Below are 22,124 nucleotides of genomic sequence, written 5' to 3'. Positions count from 1 at the left end.
TCAAATGAATTTTTTGGTTTCCCAGTGCATAATCCATTTATATTTAGGGGCACCTGGGTGGCTCAGTTGGTTAAGCATCTACCTTTGGCTCAGGTCATGATCCCAGGGTCCTGGGAGCCTGCTGCTCCCTCTGCTTGTGCTCGCTTGCGCGCGCTCTCTCTCTGTCAAATAAATAAACAAAATATTTTTTAAAAAATAGAAAAAAATAAATAAAAAATACTTTATTGCTAAAAAATGCTAACCATCATCTAAGCTTTCAGCAAGTAGTTAAGAAACAAAATTTAACCGAGTAAATTTGAGGATCCAATTCACTTTATTAAGAGATTCATGAATGGGGCAGCATCCCATCAAGCAAGTACAGGGGGGCTCTGAGGAGTTGTACAAAATGAAAGGTTTTTGGGTGTTGAGTTTGATAAATTCTTTATAGATTTTGGATAACTGGGTGATGGGCATTAGGGAGGACACATGATATAATGAGCACTGGGTGTTATATGCAACTGATGAATCACTAAATTCTACCTTGGAAACTAATAAAAAAAAAAAGGAAGGTTCTTGTAGGAAGGAGGGTGGGGCAAAGAAGTTATTAGCAAAAGAAAAGAAAGGATTGTTTCAGGCAAGGTCACTTTCCCTTAGGGGAAAGAGCAGGGGTTCTCATCCTGCAGATTACTCATCTTCCTTTGGGGCATGGAGAAGGCCCAGGTGACAGATTACCTCCTTTGTGCTGATAAGACAGTTTCTGAATAACCTGTTAAAACTACATTTCTGGGGGAGGTTGAAGCTGTAATTAGATTAGGTATTAAACCCTGTTTTGATGACTTGGCCTAGAATAAGTGACTCCATCCTGGGCCTGTGGTTTTCTTAACAGAGTAATAATAGTTTTGCTGATGGAGGGTCTTGCCTCAGTATTGATGGCTTCTGACTGAGTACATGGGGTAGTTTAGTGAAAGTTTGGGGTAGCTGTGGCAATTTCTTAAAACAGGACAACAGTGAAGTTTGCTGCATTGATTGAGTCTTCCTTTTGCAAGTGATTTCTCTGTAGCATGCAATGCTGTTTGATAGCATTTTATCCACAGTAGAACTTCTTTCAAAATTGGAGTCAGTCTTCTCCAACTCTGTCACTGCTTTATCATCTAAGTTACCTAATATTTAAAATCCTTTGTTGTCATTTCAACAATCTGCACAGCATCTTCACCAGGAATAGATTCTATCTCAAGAAGCTGCTTTCTTTGCTCATCCATAAGAAGCAACTGCTAAAAAAAAAAAGAAAAAGAAGCAACTGTTCATTCACTAAAATTTTATCATGAGATTAGGACAATTCAGTCATATCTTCAGGCTCCACTTTTTTTTTTTTAACATTTTTTAATCCACATTCAATTAATTAACATACAATGTATTATTGGTTGCGCAGGTACAGGCCTGTGATTCATCAGTCTTGTTTCAGACTCCAATTGTAATTGTTGTTCTCAGGGAATAGGGAGGCCCAAGGGGAGGGACAGAGTAAGGGGAATGGACAGTCAGTGAAGCAGTCAGAACACACACATTTATCCATTAAGCTTACAGTGGGGAGCATGAAAGCTTAGAGTGAAAGCTTACAGCAGAGGATTTTCTCAGTGACTTAGTGAGTTTAGCTACAACAGAATAAAAATGGTGGTATGGCATGTCCAGTCCCAAGCCTTCCTCAGTGCCTGTGTAGGATAGAGGGCTCAGAAAGTCCTGCTGAGTTGGGAAGTTTATCAGCCATGAGCCTGCCATCCCCATAGTAAGGGGTCAGGGAATCCTACACAGAAACCAAGGGTTAAGAACCTCAGCAGAGATCCAGATGAAGGATGTAATGTACACTTGAGGGTCCTGTACCACCAGTGAAGGCTGAGATTGAGCTTAAGGAGAAAAGGATGACCATAGTTCCCAGACTGAGCCTACTGAACAAAACAGCCATAGATTTCTGCAGTAGATGTCTTCAGGGAGCCAAGTGACCGGACAGACAAGGAACATGATTGCAGAGACCAGAGAAAACAAAGGAGTGCAGAGACTTGCAGGTTTGGGTTTGAGGCCACCTTTATTTCTGACACTACAGGATCATAGAAACCTACCTCCTTATAAGGTCAGATGCCTCCTTGAAGGAAAACAGTGGGTTGGAGGAAATATGAAAGTCTGAACATTTACCAGATATGACTAAGTTTTTAGAAAAAGAATAGACAAAAAGATGATGAGATAGCACTGTTAGGCACTTTGTTCATTCATTCAATAAACAGCCTTTGAATGTCTCTTATATACCATGCACTAGGAATACACCAGACACTAATCCCTGTCTTCCTATAGTTTACATTCCAGTGACAGTAGTGCCAAAGTGAAGCTATAGAAAAAAAGAAAAGAGCTTAATTAGAAAAACCAGAGATAGTACAATTTATTTTCACATTTGAATAGCCGTGAGTTATATTTTTAAACCCACAACAATGGGGATGAAAAGTATTCTGGTGGTATGCATAGCCTCATTGTGGTTAAGAAAAGCTAAAAATAACTACAGAGCTTATTCTTGTTTGGACACCAAGTTTAAATAACTTGACATGTTATCACAGGGTCAGTCATAGAGTCACAAAAATTTGGAGCTGGAAAGGATCTTCAAGGTCACGAGGCCGACTTTTTTTTAATATATATATTATTTTTAAAAAAATTTTATTTATTTGACAGAGAGAGAGAGCACAAGCAGGGGGAGCAGCAGGCAGAGGGAGAGGGAGAAGCAGGCTCCCTGCTGAGCAGGAAGCCTGACCCCAGGACCCTGACCTGAGCCATAGGCAGAAACTTAACTGACTGAGCCACCCAGGCGCCCCATGAGGCCCAACTTCTTAGTTTGATTGCTAAGGAAACAGGCATGCTGGGAGTTGAGAAAATCGCCACTAGAGCTGGGATGTAAATATATGTGCCTTGATGTCAGTCCAGGGCTCTTTAAATAGAACACTGCTTCCACTTGAATCTTAGGAGAACATATTCATTGATTATTTCACTTTGATATCAGGAGGTCCTCTCTAGGGCTGGCTCTTATAAGTATTGGGAACACGATGGGCAATGCAATGATAGTTCAGTAGGGTAGAGGATTAGGAGAATAGATACTCATTAGAGTAGTTAGTTAATCTTTCTATTGCTCCACAGAATGTGAAATATAGCCCAGAAAGAACCCAAGCAACCTCAGTGGCAGAGTCCCCACCAAGGTGACAACCTACTCAGTAGGGGTAAAACCTTAGGTTCAAGAATGAGACATCTGAATTCTAATCCCAGCTGTACCACCTATGAACTAGCTTTGCAATCAGTTGTGAAACATGTAGCAGGAAATTTGTTATAAAATATGGATGAAATGCTGAAGGTTACAAATGACTTACCTTGAAAGGATACATTAGATTTAGAGTTATCTCTATGATGCCAGTCTTGCGCACTTATACACAATAGTTTTTTTGTCTAGTGGTAAAGGGGCAGAGTTCTGGTTGGTACATTAGGAATAGTTTACACCCTTCTATTTATCTCATGGTAGAGTTGACCAAGTGGTGTTCCACTTTACTGATGTAGTATTTACACATCAAATGAAAATTATGGCAGTGCCTGCATTTTACTTTTCTTGGTTTTATCAAAATTTAGGCACTTTTCTGGAAGAGTATCATATACACATTTTATCTTTCATGTATAGTGTGTCAAAAAAATAAGATTGAGAACTACTGAACTGAAGATCAGGTATATCACACACAGGACTAGCACTAAACTTCTCCACTTAATCTAAAACTCACTTAAATACATAACTTGTGACATTGTGTTTAATTAAACTGTGTGGAAAAAAAAAAATACACTTTGCCTCAGGCTGATATTTGGCCAGACTTAAGAGGTAAAATGATAACCTATAGATAAATTCATAATCAGTTCTTGGGTTGTCATTAATATTACATGATTTTTCTACCACTGCATGCTTTTTGGCACTTACATATAACAAGCAGAGCCAGAGAACAGAGTAGAACAATGGAAAAAAACAAAATAAGAGAAAGTAAAGCTTACCTATTTTCCAAGATGCTTGAAACAAAATACCATGACACACTTAGTATTCACTTGATTGGGAAAGTCATGGAGCTGATCTTTGTTTTTTGTCATACACCATGACTTATGTTGGATACATTGATGTGTTTCACCTGAACATTTTAACAAATTAATTTAAGGAATATTTATTAAGCACCTGTTTTGACAGTCTCTAACAGTGCTGGGTGGGGGAAGGAGTGTGTGTGTGTGTGTGAGAGAGAGAGAGAGAGAGAGAAATCACATGTGAGAGCAGGGAGTGCTCCTGAAAGTGTTAGGCAAGGTCATACTGAAAGAGAGTTTACCATAATAGGAAAAATATAAACACCATTTCTGATCCCTACTCCCAGGAAAAAAACTATTCATAATAAATTGTATTTAGTTTATTTTATAGGAGAGTTGGCCTGGTTATTTATACAATAAATTTTAGCATTTTACACAGTACAATTGTGTTAATTTAAGGAATATATTTTTGTAATTTAAGCAACAATAGTGGAGTCCTTTTATCTTACTGAATACCACATTAAAGTTGAATAACTTAATAAAGCAAACTTTTCTTCCCAATGTTAAATTTTAATGCTCATTGATAAAAAGTTTACAAAAACATTTAAGAAATACATATTTTTCTTTGTGCCAGGTGAATATTTAACTTCCTGGTATTTTCTTATGGCTTTTCAGGTTCTAAGATTGGGTTTAAATATGGTGCTTGATATATATGGGAATCTAAGCTTTCTACCTTAAATACTAAAGAGCAAAAGGAATATAAACTTAATGCAAAGCAAAAATATTATTTTCCTATAATTAATTTAACAACTTTCAGATTCTGCAGTTGATAATCAAGCCTTTGAGCCTCAAGTTAGATTTTATATTTGGCTTGTCATTGGAGCTGTACCTTGGCTAGAAGTTTACTAGTATTTGTGTTGTGTTCCTTCTATCCTGTAAGTGAAGAAATCCTCTCACCTTTCTAATTCAAAAGTCAACAAAATAAAAGTTAATTTTTAAAAGTTGATGAGCTTATTATTCTCTTGGGTTGTCCCTCAGGAGTATTTACGATAAATTAATAGTAATATAGATAAACCATGAGTTTACTCCACCCATAAGTTGATCCATCAGTTGACTGCCACCCATAAATGCAAAAATCCTTCCAGAAGACCCGTGCAGCATGTTATTTCTCCCATCCAAGTACTAACCAGGCCCGACCCTGCTTAGCTTCCGAGATCAGACGAGATCAGGCGCGTTCAGGGTGGTATGGCCGTAGACCAGCATGTTGTTTCTTATGTACCTTTTTATACAAAGGAAGCCAAAGCATATGGTTATAATAATGCATTTATTCCAAAGGTCTGCATATCAATTTGCATATAAATGGTCTCCAGATTTAACTGCAGTATTGCCCACTCATGTCAATTTATGATTGGATGCTTAGTGATGGTGAAGAGAACACTGATTTAGATGTCATTAAATGAATATATAATATTTACAGAGATACATACAATATAAAATTATCTTTTTATTTATGACTTTTTACTTACAGCTTTACATAATAAATGTGTATTTCTGGAATATTAGGCATCATAACTTCTATGCTAGTTCCTTAGCAAGAAGCAAATTAATCCTATTTAGAAATAGCACGATGGTACCATTAAAGTTGGAAAAGAACATAGAATTCAATGAATGTCATAACCTCATTTTATAAATACAAAAACTGGGGCTCAGATAGGTCAAGAATTTTTTCCAACAATGGCCCAGCATTTTCATGATAGAACTAGGATTAGAACCCACTTATTATTTTTAGTTCAATCCTGTCTCAGAATGATGTCATTAGAAAAATGAAAAAAAAAAAAGTATGGATTAGAACTGTGCTTGATATAATCAGTGATTTCTTTGTAATTCTCTTCTTCTTTGTCTTTCCTCTGAGAGGGAAATAAAAATGTACTCTTGCTCCTGTGGAAGTATTTGGAGAGTGCTAAGAAATACAGATTGCAACCATATAGGTCATATCCTCCTCTGTGTCATTTGACCCTTATTTGATCATTCAACTAAAGGCATGAGTGTTTCTCAATTTCCCCTGCCTTTATCACACGTATATTTTCAAAACATTTTAATCATGCTTTGAGATGGTTTATTTTATTACATACCAAACTTTTGGCCTGGAATCTCATGACACTATTGATTGAGTAGGAATTTTGTTAGTGATTCAGATATAGGAATGTCTGTCTCCAAAATACATTATATTAAAATGTGAGGGTTCATCTTATCTGTAACTAGAACTAGAGTTCCTGCAGTGTGAGTCTAAGTCTTCCAAGTAAAACAGTTTTTAATGTCATTTATTTTCAACTGTTTACAACTTCCCTCTAATACCTACATTTCTATCTTTTTATTTTTGAAATTCAAATTTGATCATATAGTGTAAACACCTTATGTTCCAAGGGAGTTTTGGGGACTTGAAAAAAGAAGTGTGTATATGTGTTTTCATATCTTTTTTGCAGTGTCTCCACTTAGCTGGAAAGTCACTCTGGGTACAGACATCTGGGCACAATGTCGCTGATAGAATTGAGCAATTTTTGTTTTTCTAACTTTTGTAGCTCCGGCCAGCTTCACATGGGCTTCTATCAGTTGAAATGATATCTTTGACTTTAGCCAAGTGTAGGTTACTGGGTTATGAGTGCCAAAAATCATGAGTGGTCTCCACACTCCATCCAGTGTGGATAAAAGCAATATTACAAAATAATTATAATCTTTTGAAGCAGAGCCAGCCATGCAGCCTGAGCCCATCTTCCTTCATTAATTTGTATACAGTTCCTATTTTAACGGAACAAACTTTCAGAGGGTACTCACATGGGACTGCTGAACCAGCTGTACAACTTTTATTTTGAAGAAAAAAGTTGAGCCTCAGAACTGGCTGTTTTAAAGACAGGGAGGGACTTAGCTTTTCGGAGCTTGACCAGCATGTAGAAGGAGTGCTCTCATGGCTCCAAGAGCTCAGGGAGCTCCTACCTGGGTGCCACTAGGGTAGGAAGTTTTCTGTTTGTTTTGTTCTGTTTCCGAGGGTCCTGTGCACTTCTCTTGCCTGGATCACCGTGACTGGTGGTGGTTTCTGCACACCCTGCTCTGTGGGGGAGTGCCCCAACGTGCCTGTCTTATGTGGCCTCTATGGACACACTGCTTAGCTGGCAGAGAGCAGGGAAGTTTTCTCCCAGCACCCAAAAAGAGAAAGAGGAAAGTACTTTTTCCTTCTGGGCTCCTTGCAGCACAATAGACCAGGATAAGCTTCCACATTCTCTCCCTGGATTTCTGGAGTGGTTTCCAGGAAGAAGTTAAACTTTCACCTTTAAATGGATGACCATGTCACAATCAGGAAGAAACATCTCCAAAGACCCATCTTTAGGTAAGTAATGCCACATCCCAGTTGGCTCCAGGGCTATCAGGAAAAATAATTTCTTTCCCTTATCCTTAACTTGGAAATTCTGGCACTAAGCTCCAGCAAAGCAATAGAGTGTGTCTAAAGTTTAACTTCATGCATACCTGAGGAGTCCTTTTATTTTCTGTTTTCTGAAGCTGTGCACAAGTTCTTATCAACTCCTCAAAATATATTTTAAAAGCAAATTAGCTCTTCAGGCACATGAATGACATAGCGTTGGAAAAACTTCTAAAACATTATGCAATCCCTCGCTGTTTCCAATGGTTGCACAGCCCTCTAAATTGGAAATACTGTGCTTGGTTATTTCAACTGATTACACTCAGAGATAGTGTTTCAGCGCAGCAAATGCTATACCTTTTTGCAGTACTGTGTGGGAAGACAAATGTGAATTTGATGGCTATATACTAAGGTATATATATTTACAGCTAGTTCAGGAGTATCTTCCTGCAGTTTAGGAAACAAAAGGACAACAGGAAAAATTTTACATTGTGGTGAAATCTGTGGCCTGAAAAAATGTAGATACAGTATAATAGATTGAGTTAAGGTTTTATTTTTTGGGGGGGGGGGCTCACTCTTTCTCTTGAGAACAGGAATTTTTTCATTGACTCTTTAACCCTTGATTCTTTAGTTACTTATGTACTTTAGAATTCACAATTAGGAATTTAGACCTTTAAAGAGGCTAGAAAATCAACACAGTTTCTGCCTTTTAAGACAGAAGATCTTAAAAAAAGAAGCTAATTATATATTAATTTTGTGCTTCCCCGCAAATAATATCCTAAACAAAGCGGAGATACTACATGCTAGCAAAACTAGACATTAAAGTCAAGTTGCAGTCACTGGTTGTTGATTTAGAATTAACTATAGGATAATAGAAGTTTATGGATGGAATTCCTGGCATTCTGTGGTTGTCACATAATGAATAAGAGTGGGCCTCAAGGCATATGTTTTATGTATTGATTAAGCCTTGTTACAGTATTATTAGTAGCAACAATATACTTTTGTAATGCTTAGAACAAAATGCTAGCTCAAATCTGTTTTACAGTCTTCTTAAAAATAAATCATATTGGGACGCCTGGGTGGATCATTCGGTTAAGCGTCTGCCTTTGGCTCAGGTCAAGATCCCAGGGTCCTGGGATTGAGCTCTGCCTGCTCAGTGGGGAGCCTACTTGTACCTCTCCCTCTGTCCCCCCCCACCACCGCCACCCCACTTGTGCTCTCTCTCTCAAATAAATAAATCTTTAAAAAAATCATATTTAAATCTATACATGTGGATTTAATATCATAATCTGTGTCTATATTTTATGCAGTGTCAGCAATAAATAACCAAAAATCCAAAATGACCCCTGAATGTGTATTCACCTGCCATAATTCCTATGTAATTAATTTCCGTTTTCTCCCAAGTGCATGTGTGACTTCAAAAAGATATGACAGTAGCACAGATGATTCCAAACTGAACCCCAGTGAGGCACCATTAGAAGAGGGAACCTGTGGAAATTCAAGAAGCCAAGATTGTGTTGGATAAAATCAGATCCACTTGGCCAGTATCTTTAGTATGTTACCCCATGGGGAAGCTGTTGGCGATTGAAGCAAGTGGTCCTTCTCCACTGGTTTATGGCGAATCCATATCCCGTCCTGATGAATTGTATGCTAAGGTGCCACTCACAGGGAAATTGCAACTCATCCATGCTTCTGTTCTTTTTCATATAAAGTAATTGAGATTCTTTGCCCAAATAATTAGAATACAATTTGGTAAATTCAAATGATTTACTTCATGATCCTGGTGACCTAGAAGAGAAAACATAGCTGCCAAAGAGGACATACTTTGACTCAGGCAACTGTTTCAAGCAAGTGTACAAATGGTCCCTGACTGAAAACAGATTAAGACCAGATGTGGGGTTGGGATTAATGGGTCAGTTGGCACATTGATAGATGGCTTTGCTTTTATCAGGATATGATTGTTGTGAGGGAAAAGGGAGGTAGAGAGTATCTTAATAAAGCATTCAAATGACTAGACATAATTCTCAGAGAAAGTGTTGGGCTCTATTTCGGTAAAACACAGCATTGACTTTCTGATAGCTAGTTGTACTTTTGGGCATGTTGGGAAGTTCTTTAAGATTGCTTTTGGCATCTTATGCCCTTATCCGATGCCCCACTTCATCTTCTTTTTTGGTTTCCTTTCTCTGGTTCCTTGTCTTCTTGGGCTATTACTGGATTGTCCACCTCTCACACTGAGACACCTTTCTCAAGCCTGCCTTTCTGTTCAGAGACCCATGTACCAGACTTTCCTTCTCAGTATGTGCTTGTTCACACCCTACTTCCTAAGGGATTTGCATACTCAATTGGTAAAAAATCAGTGCTAGACTGTTTTGTATGTGTTAGTCACAAGTTTAACAGAAATTTTGTGAAAATAATATTTTGACTGTTTATAAATAATTCACTTAAAATTTTAGTCATTAAGAGAGGATCAGTCTGGGATTTGGGGGGGAAATATCTGACATACTGACACCAAGTTTTTACATACAGACTACTTTCTCCTGCAACTGAACCAAGAGCTTTAATTCAATTCACCTGGCCTCTCTGATTGATTATAAATGTCCAGAATCTGGACTACTGCACTGGGGCGGTCTGACATGATAAAGAAAAACAAACCGTGTCTGCCTTCACATGACATATCATCTAGTATATACCTAGATAACTATGGCACAGACAGATGATGGGTGCCAAAAAGGAGGTGACAATGTCCTGGGAAATTATAATGAGACAGATTTCAATGATGACTAATTCTGACACCTACATGAATTGAGAGAGATAAGCCAGATTTTTTTAATTTTTGAAACTGAATAGACATCGATTTTTAATTAGCATAATCTCCCTACATTTCAGACAAGAAAAGTCACCCATCAAGTATAAAAAGTTAGTTGAGAGGCTTTAGAGTAGACAGTGGATGTTGAAATTCCATGGCTGGATATGATATCAGGAAGAATCTGAGAAATCTTACATATTCTTTAGATTCTGCCTCTAAGAATGTCTGTGTCTGGGCGCCTGGGTGGCTCAGATGGTTAAGCCTCTGCCTTCGGCTCAGGTCACGATCCCAGGGTCCTGGGATCGAGTCCCGCATCGGGCTCCCTGCTCAGCGGGGAGCCTGCTTCTCCCTCTGCTTCTCTTTCTCTCTCTCTCTCTCTCTGTCTCTGAAGAATAAATAAAATCTTAAAAAAAAAAAAAAAAAAGAATGTCTGTGTCTCCTACAATGGTGATTCCTGAATCATCTCACATAGGTTAGCAAATCTATGTTTTAAAAGTCTTTTGTGGAATTTTTAGGTATATATTTTCACACCAGGTCTGTGAGGAAAGGAAAAGGCAAAGGTTTTTTGTTTTTGTTTTTGTTTTTATGGCCAAGGTGGGAGTTTATATGATCTCTATTATGCATGTCAGGTGGAACTTGGGATCAGTGAGATTGACTATTCAGCTCTGAGAATATAGAAACGGTGCATCACAAACCTACTTTGAGGTTTTTGCCTGTAGACATTCCTGCAGCTCAGAATTGTATATAAAAATGATGATTCTCCCTTTACTCAAGAGAAATTCTTTAGGTTTTATAATTTTCCAGGAAGGAAACACTATCACAAAAGGTATATTAATGTGTTTTAAATCAACAACACTAAGTTTGGGGACACATGGGTGGCTCAGTCAGTTAAGTGTCTGCCTTTGGCTCAGGTCATGAGGTCCTGGGATCGAGTCCCATATCGGACTCCTTGCTCAAAGGGGAGCCTGCTTCTCCCTCTCCCTGCTATTCCCCTGCTTGTGCTCTCTCTCTGACAAATAAATAATAAATCTTAAAAAAGAAACACTAAGTTTGTCCCTCAGCACATAGAAAATAAAATTACATAGAACCTTAAAATCCAAGATGTGAATAAACACTTGACATGAAAGACCTCCCCCGCAAAAAGAAACAGTTTTTTAGGCTTTTAAAAACCTCTTTTTTGAGGCACCTGGGTGGCTCATTCAGTGTCTGCCTTCGGCTCAGGTCATGATCTTGGGGTCCTGGGATCAAGCCCCGCATCAGGCTCCCTGCTCAGCGGAGAGCCTGCTTCTCCCTCTCCCACTCCCCTTGCTTGTGTTCCCTCTCTCGCTGTGTCTCTCTCGGTCAAATAAATAAAAATCTTTAAAATAAATAAATAAATAAATAAATAAAAACCTCTTTTTCTGTGTTACCACAGAGTTTTATCTCTGGTAATCATAATTGATCTCTTTGTACAAATAGATTCTTCAATTTATAATCCATTTCAAATGAATTACCTTTATATAACTTCAGTAAGACAGTTGCTGAAGACACTTCCATCTTATTGCATATTCATATTGCTTAACAAACTTTCTATATTCCCATGGGATAAATAAACATTCAACTTTGATGTCAAGAAAAATCTGTTTCTCCTAATAAAAGTACATCAGCGGAAATAATTCTTATCTGAATTTCATTGCCATGAAGTTTAAGTCTGGGTTTCTGTTATTATCAACTCCTCCTATTTGATTTGATATTTTATCAAATTCTATTATATGTGCATTGTTTTCCATTTGTTGCTTCAAATTCTTTCTAGGAGTAGGTAAGGAAAAAAACTAAAATAATAAATTGAAACTTTCCTCACATGTTAAGCCTTATTTTGTGTTCTTTGACGCCAGCAGCCTATTGAACCTCTTCTGTGTTCAAAATGGATTAAGTTATTTTTGTGGTGGCTTTCCATTAGAAGTAACACTAAAAAGTCACAAAAGAAATCATGCAAATAGTTGTTCATCAGCCGTAGATTTGAGAACTGGTCTATGCATCCAGGATCTGAGACATTAAAGTGCAAGTCAGATTGCTGCCAGGACCTCAGACTAATGAAAATCATGTTGAGATCTTCACAGCATTTAGAACATGCTGTTTCTTCTCTTTATGCCTTTTCAAAAGTCTTATTTTTACAAGTATCTGTTAGCAGAGGAATTCTGAGTGTGCTTTTGGCAGGCATATTCTCTTCACATGGAGATGGAGAAAGCAGGAGGATGAAATAAAGCACAGGAAAAGACAGACAGATCCTAATTTTCTTTGTGGACCTAATGGGCATGGTTAGTAACCTATTGCTGCATCTGATTTCTAATTTCAAGGGTGTGATCTTTCAAGGGTGTGACAGATACATAAATAAAATCTTTAAAAAAAATACCGCATTTTATAGAAGAATAGCATAAAATATTGTTACATTTTTAAAATCATACACCTTTTGGAGTGTAATCATTTTTATTTATTTCCACATTTAAGCTCAGTGTATGAACATCAGTGTTATAGCTACACCAGAAGTTGCTAGTATGCAGGGGCTGTGCTGCTTTTCAGATTTTTACATGTTCATAAGGTGGGACACCTGACTGACTGCTGATTTATGGTAGTTTTCTAGGTAAAATGTCTGGATCATATTCAGTTATTCAGATATTTCAAATCCATTTCCTTCAGTGTTTTGGGAATAACAAAAAACCTGAACACATATAAAATATAAAGTCACTTCAAAATTTAAAGAAATTATAATACATGGATGGACATTGATATTTTTGTCTTGTAAATATTTAAGTATGTGTGATATTCTGTGATTTAATCCTCTTTTTAACACCTCCCTCTCACCAGAAGCACATATTTTAGACAGGAATATATTTAGTACAAGTCATCAGAGTGAAAAGTAATTACGTAGAAAATAATTAAGTGTGAGCTGATGAAGTAGTATATGTAAAATACCTTTTTTACGCAATGAATTTCCTCATAGGAGAAAGCTCTGTGTAGTTTTATTATATTTTGGAATCCAAAATATAGTAAAATTCTATATTTATGAAAATGTTCTAACGGTTTTTGGTTCTAAGACAAAAGTGATTGTGAATTTGTTTTCTAAAAAAAAGAGAAAAAAATGAATTTTCCTGCAATAGATACATAGTTAAATACTGGAAATTTAGTTTCATAGTTTCTTTTTTTTTTTTAAGATTTTATTTATTCATCTGACAGAGAGAGGGTGAGAGAGGGAACACAAGCAGGGGGAGTGGGACAGGGAGAAGCAGGCTTCCCGCTGAGCAGGGAGCCTGACGTGAGGCTCGATCCCAGAACCCCAGGATCATGACCCTAGCCAAAGGCAGATTTTTAATGACTGAGTCACCCAGGCGCCCCATAGTTGGTTTTTTGTTTTGTTTTGTTTTTTATAAATGATGACTTTTATGTGACAGTTAATTAATAGAAAAAAAATTATGTTTAAGTTATTCTCCCCTTGCTATGAAAGTGAAAAATACTTCTGGAAAAATAGACACAGTGAAATGAATTTAACATTTATGATGCTGTCAGGCACAATGTTAGTTAATAGAAGAACAATTACATTTTATAACCGATATTTATTAAAAATTAGTTTTTCATTGTTTAGGTCAGGATGTTTTTGCTGCTGGTCAAAGGTCGTTATATGACTTATAAGGCAAGGAACAGACTCAAATTGCTCTTTAAAATGGACTACAAAGGGACACCTGGGTGGCTTAGTCGGGTAAACATCTGCCTTCGGTTCAGGTCATGGTCCCAGGGTTCTGGGATCGAGTTCCGCATCGGGCTCCTTGCTCAGCGGAGAGCCTGCTTCTCCCTCTCCCACTCCCCCTGCTTGTTCTCTCTCTCTCTCTCTGACAGATAAATAAATAAAATCTTTAAAAAAATAAAACAAAATGGACTACAAAGATCAAAGCAAAACAGCAAACACCTAAGAATGTAAGACATAGGGTAATGTTTATCTTGCAAAAGTTATCAGACAAAACTGTGCCTTTTATTTTTCCAGCTGTGATAAAAGTAGCTCTAATTTTTTTTTAAAGATTTTATTTATTTATTTGACAGAGAAAGACACAGCGAGAGAGGGAACACAAACGGGGAGTGGGAGAGGGAGAAGCAGACTCCCTGCCAAGCAGGGAGCCCGATGCGGGACTCGATCCCGGGACTCCAGGATCATGACCTGAGCCGAAGGCAGTCGCTTAACCAACTGAGCCACCCAGGCGCCCCCAGTAGCTCTAATTTTTAAGTGGTCATCACAAATAGATAAGCCCCATAATTTGTCATACACTTTAAAGTCAGGCAGCAAGTAATTTACTCCTGCTGGTATTATTTCATCCACAGTCAAGCAAATTTAAGCTATTTTTCCATAAACTTACCATCACCAGCAGCAGTAGCAGCAGTAGGTATTAATATTAAGAACTGCTGTTTATTAAAATCTTAGTGTATTTTTAATCATTTACAGGCATATAATTCCTTAAAGAAGTAGTAAATCCATAATTAATAATTTTGGGTATAGATCCAGGAACAGAGAATAGATTAAAACACAGAAAAATGTCTCTTTCTCTCAGGAGCTACACAAATCTTGTTTTCTAAGCTAGAGAAGCTTGGTGATAATTGTGTTTATCTTGGACATTGGCATGATTTAGAAATGGCTTTTGTAATGTTTGAAATGAGGAAAATCAAGATTATGCAGGTAAAATGACCTACTGGATAATTTAATGGTTTTATACCATCTGGAAATTTTTATATTTGGAATAATCAGTCTATTATTAGAGTGTTTAGGTTAAAAGCAATGAAAAAGAATAAGATTAAGGTGACCTATAGGTTTGTAGAGATTGAATAAGTTTACAGAGGTCTGCAGTATTTATAAACCATATCTCTTCAGTTCTATGACTGGACATGACATAATTTTGATAGTTCTCATGGGAAAGCTTCCATTTATTTATGTATTTGATTAAGGCCTCTTGGACATCCAACATTTCCTGAATTGGAACTGCTGGAAGTGAATGGGGCAGTCACAGTGCATTTGAAGAACAGAAGATAAAACTTTCAGATTTGCTATCTTCATAACATCCCAAGCCTGCTCCATTAAAGCCATGTGTTTTTGGTTTTGTTTTGTTTTTATGTAGAAACACTAATTCTGTGTCAAATTGGTGACCATTTTTAGTGTTTTGGTCACTGCAGCCTTTAGCATCTTAGGATGTTATTTTTAGAGGAGTTGTTTGTTAAAATGGGTATTTAAATATTAATTATATATTTATTAACCAGTTGTTTATAGGCATTGAATGTCAGGGGCCTTTATTATGAAAATCACCACTTCAGGTTTAAAAATATTAATATTTAATTTGACATTTTCAAAGATCAAAGAGCTTGGAACAAATTGTTTAGAGACCAATGTGATGATAAACAGCATGTTTGTATCTTTAATAATAAAAACGTGGCAATTTTTGAGTCCTAATTGAGGAAGAAAAGGAAAATCCCACTAGGTCAAAGTCATTTTTAAATTATACCGTTAAATTAAAATTTGGATGAAAGTAGGGACAGGGTGATAATCTGGGACCACCTGTTTGTTAGATATCACACCTAAAGTGATTCCAAATTCTTATAGCTATTCCAGTGGTGATGTCTTTGTGGAGCAACATGAAATAGAAAAAAGAGACTCTTGCAAATTTCTGTGCCCGCTAATTAAGCATGTCCTGCTCGGTTCAGCTGCATCTAATTTTTTCTAACTCTGAGATCCCGTATCATTTTATCTAGATTTCTTTTACTGCACATATCACTTCATCCTATTATAATTACTTGAGCAAGAGGATCAACCCTCCTAAAAAGTTTTTAAGATTTCTGAGGCTAGAATCAATATTGAATTCATCTTTGTATTTCCCATCCCTTTTGGTGGAACGTGTGTCACGAGTAAGCACTTACATAGTCTTCAAAAAGAGACTAAGTCAGTATTGTAAATGTGTGAAATAGGAGGTGGTGGGAGCTATGGTAGATGGGAAATGAAACCATTTAGTTTCACATTTTTAAAAACAGTGAAAGACTGGGGCACCTGGGTGGTTCAGTTGGCTGGGCATTCGACTCTTGGTTTTGGCTCAGGTTGTGATCTCATGAGTCATGGGATGGAGCCCAAGAGGCCCAAAACGGCTCCACACTCAGCCAGTGGGGAGTCTGCTTGAAAGATTTTGTCCCTCTGCCCCTCCCCCTGCTCGTGCACACATGTGCTTGTGCTCTTTCTCTCTCTCAAATAAATAAATAAATCTTTATTAAAAAAACAAAACCGTGAAAGACTAAACAAAATCCATCTACAGACTCCTAGCTGGCAACCCTTGAAATGAATGAATGATAGGGTGAATAATTTGTTTAGTTAGGTCTACATAATGGTAATCCGTTTGCAGGGGGAATGATGGCCAGTAAGTCTTGGCTAAAAATTCTGGCAGCCATATCACAGAGGATTGCTAGAGGGATGGGTACTTGGTTCTTGTTTCCACTACTAGTTATGAATGAGAAAACCAAACTCTACAGTGCACTTGTACCGATAATCTGTATATAATTTTGTAGCATTAAAGGAAAATATGAAGAAACATATATTTGTCAAATGAATAAAATGCATTCCTGTTAGCCCCAACTTGAACTATTCCAGAATCAGCAAATTCAATGCCTATAGCCTATTCCCCCTTTGAACAGTCATGACTTGTTAGAAATTACTTTCTTAAATGGAAATCTGTCTTTCAGTCAATGCAAACTTTTTTTCTCTCTTAGCAGAGCTGGAATGAGAAGGATCCAAACTCTCTTTCACAGGACAGCCTTCCAGTTATTGCTGTTTATAAATCTCCCTAAAACACAGTGGCTTAAAACAACATGAGTCTATAGATCAGCTGACTGCTTCTGTGATCCCAATGGGCTTTCTTATGCATCTGTGGCCAGATCATAGGTTTGCTGTGAACTGGCTCATTTAGGAGGACCGTGGATACATGACTTGAGTTTCTTCCATGTGTCTCTCATATCCCTCCAGCAGGCTAACCTGGATATTTTCTCATGGTAGTAGCAGGAATCCACTGAGGAAGCAGAAACTCACACTTTTTTTTCAAGGCTCTGATTGAGTCTGAATTGAGGCAAGTTGCTTCTGTCCCAATTGGAAAAACCAAAAAGTCACATGGCCAAACCCAGAGTTTGTGTGGGAGAATATTACTAAAGGGAAGCACATATAATTGAGTCAATTAATGCAATTAATGCTCTCTGAAAACTCTTATGCTTTTTCTGATTCTTTTTTCCTTTATTCCATCTATAATCCATCTTCATTCAGCCAGTTGAAGAGATAGCATATAATTTGAATTTTTATTTCATGTTGTTGAAATCTGAGAGACCAGTGATAGGAAAAAATATATATATTAACAAAATAGTAAAGTCCTATTGACTCTCATGTGACTGATGAGTCAAATATTGCTCACCTGACTCCAGAGTTACAGTGTGCCTGAGATTCCTGGTTAAAAAAGTTTTAAAAAGTTAACCATTAAAGAACTTTCACTAATTTCTTAAAACATGAGCTATTAAGCCCATACAATGGCCCACATTTTCTCAGTTTCTTTTGGAGGATTGATTTTTACCAAGTGTCTTGCTAACAGTCTTGCGACAACTCATTATTTTAATACAAACTGAATATAATTAATTTTGGGCAATTCAATTCCAATTTCACTAAAACTATGACATGGACAGGAGGCCTTGTAATTACTGAAATAAAATAATGCTTCCTTATACATTTGAACCATATATGAATCTATCGATAATGTGTATTCTCTAGGAATTTGTGATTGTTATCTTTTAAAGATTTAAAAAAAATTTTTATTTGACAGAGACACAGCAAGAGAGGAAACACAAGCAGGGGGAGCGGGATAGGGAGAAGTAGGCCCCCTGAGAAGTAGGGAGCCTGCTGCGGGGCTCGATCCCAGGACCCGGGGATCATGACCCGAGCCAAAGGCAGACGCTCAATGTCTGAGCCACCCAGGCACCCTGTGATTGTTATCTTTTAAAAATTATTTATTCTTTATAGTATAGATTTATGATATTATTTTCTATTACTGAACCCTTCTGAACACCATTATAATGAGTAAATGTTTTCATAAAAGCCAAATTACATAATTCCTCTTTTAAATCAGTGATTCACAAAACGAATCTGTTGACTATTGACATTAGAATTGCAGTTTACAAAACAAGACAGAACAAAAACAAAACAAGCTTCTGAAACTCTAATTTCAGATATTCTGCTTTGGTAGGTCTGGGAGTAGAAAGCTTTGATATATGTATTTCCACATGCTCCCCAGTTTATGTTAATTCATAGCTAGATTTGGGAACCACTTGATATAATGTACATGAATAGGAATGGAAGAACAGAGTAGTTTGGAAAACATTTTTATAAGATTAGTATCATTATTGTAAATAAAAACCACATTTTTCTTTTAGTTTTTTTTAAGATTTATTTTTATTTATTTGAGAGAGAGAGAGAGAGCACGGGAGGTGGTGGGGCAGAGGGAGCGGAAGAGAGAAATCCAAGCAGACTCTGTGCTCAGTGTGGAGCCTGACCTGGGGCTTGATCTCAAGACTCTGAGATCATGACCTGAGCTGAAACCAAGAGTCGGATGCTTAACCAACTTCGCCACCCAGGAGCCCCTTTTCTTTTAGTTTTTCATTTGAAAATGTCTATGGGTATAAGGGACCTATGAAAATGAAGGGGGTTGTTTCTCCTCTAAGAACCTTAAACCCTTTTTTAGAATGTAGGTTTATAAAGTACAGAGAAGAACCGCCATGAATTCCAAATCAATGGTTTTCAATGTTGCCTGTATCTTAACAATCACTGGGGAATTTTCAAATTCAAACACCCAGATTGTATCTCAGACCTATGTATCTCCTGGGTGAAGCCCATGAATCAGTGTTTTTTAAAACCCTTTAGGTACCTCTAATGTGCAGCCAAGTTTGAGAAACACTGTCCTAAAGTGAAGCACATATGAAATACAGTGACAGAGAGGGAGAAACATTTAAGGTTGAACATTGAAGTTCCTTCGATTTTGATAGGCAAGTGGAAAAAGAAGATAAGCGTTATCAAGAAGGTTGTATGACTTGAGTAGAGGCATGGGAATACAAAAGTGGGTAGAGTGTTTCAGAGAGTTTTGGGCATAGGGAGAATTCCTGATTAGCCAGCATAAAGCTGAGCATGGGGAGGGATGCATGGCTTTAAGTGGTTAGGGCTAGGAAGTCAAGAGCCATACTGCATTTATTTTGTGAATATGTGCTGCCAACCATCTGGTTTGTTGCTAAAACTGACAAATCTGATGAGCTGAACTCCTAAACTCCTGAGCTCAGTATTTCCAAAAGCTATTTCATCATAGAACACCTTCCCCTGAGATACTCTGAACAAAAGCATCAAATAAGTTTGGGAAATACTGCCTGTCATATTGTCTTCTTAGAAATTTATAAGGCATATTAGATTTTTTTGCAGCAAAACTTAAGTTTCTTGACTCCAGTATTTCCCCAAATATATTCTATTGATATATAATGCTTATTAAAAGCTCCAGCAATTCGTGTTCCAAGGTACACATTTCTGTTTCTCTAAATTTTCCCAAAATACACCTCCTTCTTTTTTCTGAGATTCTTTACTTCAGCTAGTCTTTTTTCTTCCCTTACTTCTTTTCTTAGTTATGTTACCTAGAAGATAGTCTGACCCCAAGAAATTTCTGCATAGTTAATATTTTCCATCTACTCTTAGAGAATCTAGGCAAACAAAGTTGCCTAGTTGAGAGAATAGTTAATGTTCTATTACATAACTGCAATGGTGTGAGTTTAAAAAAAAGGAAGAAGAAATATTTCGGAAAGATTGAGAAATGAACAATATCACATTATTGAAACAGCTGAGGTAAATTAAGAAATAACAGATGGGAGTTATCTGTGGATTATCACGCCCAGGTATCATGTACACACAAGTTTGGCAGCATTTTACCTAGCTCTTTTGTCTTTTTCCTCATTTCTTCCTGAAGAGAGTTTTTTTTTTAAGCATTGCTTTTGAATTCACATTTAGCAAAATGCAGATGATACAAAATCTGTAAATAATACCATTTTGAATAATGATGGCTTATGCTTATGTAGAATCCCATAACAAGAGTTTTGAAAAACATTTTTTAACATCTTTTATACTATTCGTTTACACACTATCTTTATGAGGTAGAAAGGAAACTATGTAGATCTCCATCTTATAGGTGAAGAAACTGAAGCTCAAGGGGTCACAACCAGCTAGATGGGGAAACATTGAAGAGTACTGATATTAAGAACAAACAGATTGAATGTGGCTTGACATTACAGATTGTATCATCATAATAGATAGTGTTAGGGGACCTTCGTGTATGCCAGGCTGGCCATACAATCTTTCCTTGAGGTATAGCCCATTCTCATTAGCCAAGGAAATGACTAAAAATCATCTTAAAAAATTACTTTGAGCCACTCAGAATTATTTAATAGTCATTATATTCATGAAAATTTTCTGTGCCAAAGGTGGAGCAAGAAAAAAACAATGAGCAAGAGTACATTATCATGTGTTCTCTGGGTCATATGATTTACTGTGATGACCGTACAAACACACAGATTTGACATGTCACATATGAGGCACTTACCAGGAATTTTAGGACATGAAATACTTTACTCCAGAAGGAGTAAAGAGAGGAGGGGAAAGAAAGATAAAGTTCAGGCATTTGCTTTGAAAGTGTTTCTATACAGAAGAGATTTGTTGCTACCATAGTATAAACATTTTTGTAAGCAGTAGAAAGACCCTTTTAGGTACTGAAGGATGTGGCTTCTAGGTTGTACAAGACTAGAACTAGATTTCATTATAACTTCATTATGATTTCATTAATAGACATGAATAAAATATGATTTGACCATAGCCATCCTATCAATCTTTCTTTTTTAGGCATTGCTTTCTGTAAATTTTCTCATACTCAAAATGCCTGAAATTTACTATTCAGATGGTATTTTATTTTAATGTACTTTAGACCATTCTAGAGTGCCATAAAACTTCCATGTTTTATTTTAAAATATTTTACTTTATTGTGATTTTTTTTCTGAAATATACTAAGAATCTTTTTTTTTTTTAAGATTTTATTTATTTATTTGACAGAGAGACACAGTGAGAGAGGGAACACAAGCAGGAGGAGTGGGAGAAGGAGAAGCAGGCTTCCCGCGGAGCAGGGAGCCTGATGTAGGGCTCAATCCCAGGACCCTGGGATCATGACCTGAGCTGAAGGCAGACGCTTAACGACTGAGCCACCCAGGTGCCCCCTAAGAATCTATCTTCTAAAGGGAAAGTAAATCCTACAAATTGTTAGGCAGAATAATACAATAACTTTAACAAGGCTATTTTCTCCCTCTCAAGAACCAAATATTTAAAAAGTCTTTACTAAAGAATATATATATATGTGTGTATATATATATGTGTGTGTATATATATATGTGTGTATATATATGTGTGTGTGTGTGTATATATATATATATATATATATAATGTATTTGTGGTACAGGGTGGCAAAGACAATTTATTTAAAATACATTCCATTTCTAAAGTAGATCCATTCTTTCTTGATCTTTACTTATTTAAAAAATGGAAAACACTTTCTGACTACATTCTGAGGAGCCAAACAGTTGTACCAAATGACCATTGACCTAAATTTTATATAAAAGTTCTTATTAGTTCTGTATACCAGCTTTTAGACAAATCTATGTGGAAGTTGAGCTGCTAAAGTTAAATAATTTTGATCAGTATGTAAAATCTGGATAATCTGTTTTGCTTTATCCTTCTTTTTACCTAAC

General features: G+C 36.8%; 1 protein-coding gene across 5 annotated transcripts in view; it reads left to right on the top strand.

Moving 5' to 3' along the window:
* Window positions 1-22,124, top strand: part of PDE1A (phosphodiesterase 1A) — a 308,204-nt gene that overhangs the window by 75,913 nt on the left and 210,167 nt on the right. The window contains exon 1 of one of the 5 annotated variants that reach the window (XM_021702874.1): window positions 7,084-7,435. The exons of 3 other annotated variants lie outside the window; for them this stretch is intronic. In XM_021702874.1, coding sequence (XP_021558549.1) covers window positions 7,383-7,435 — 53 coding nt within the window. In that variant the 5' untranslated portion in view covers window positions 7,084-7,382. Of the gene's footprint in view, window positions 1-7,083; window positions 7,436-22,124 lie in introns of those variants that run through there. One more of the 5 variants, XM_044913346.1, reaches the window with a different exon arrangement.

The sequence above is a fragment of the Neomonachus schauinslandi genome, chromosome 3, assembly GCF_002201575.2.
Source record: "Neomonachus schauinslandi chromosome 3, ASM220157v2, whole genome shotgun sequence".
NCBI lineage: Eukaryota > Metazoa > Chordata > Mammalia > Carnivora > Phocidae > Neomonachus > Neomonachus schauinslandi.
The sequence above is the reverse complement of the archived record's forward strand: the minus strand, read 5'-3'. Positions and strand labels throughout refer to the sequence as shown.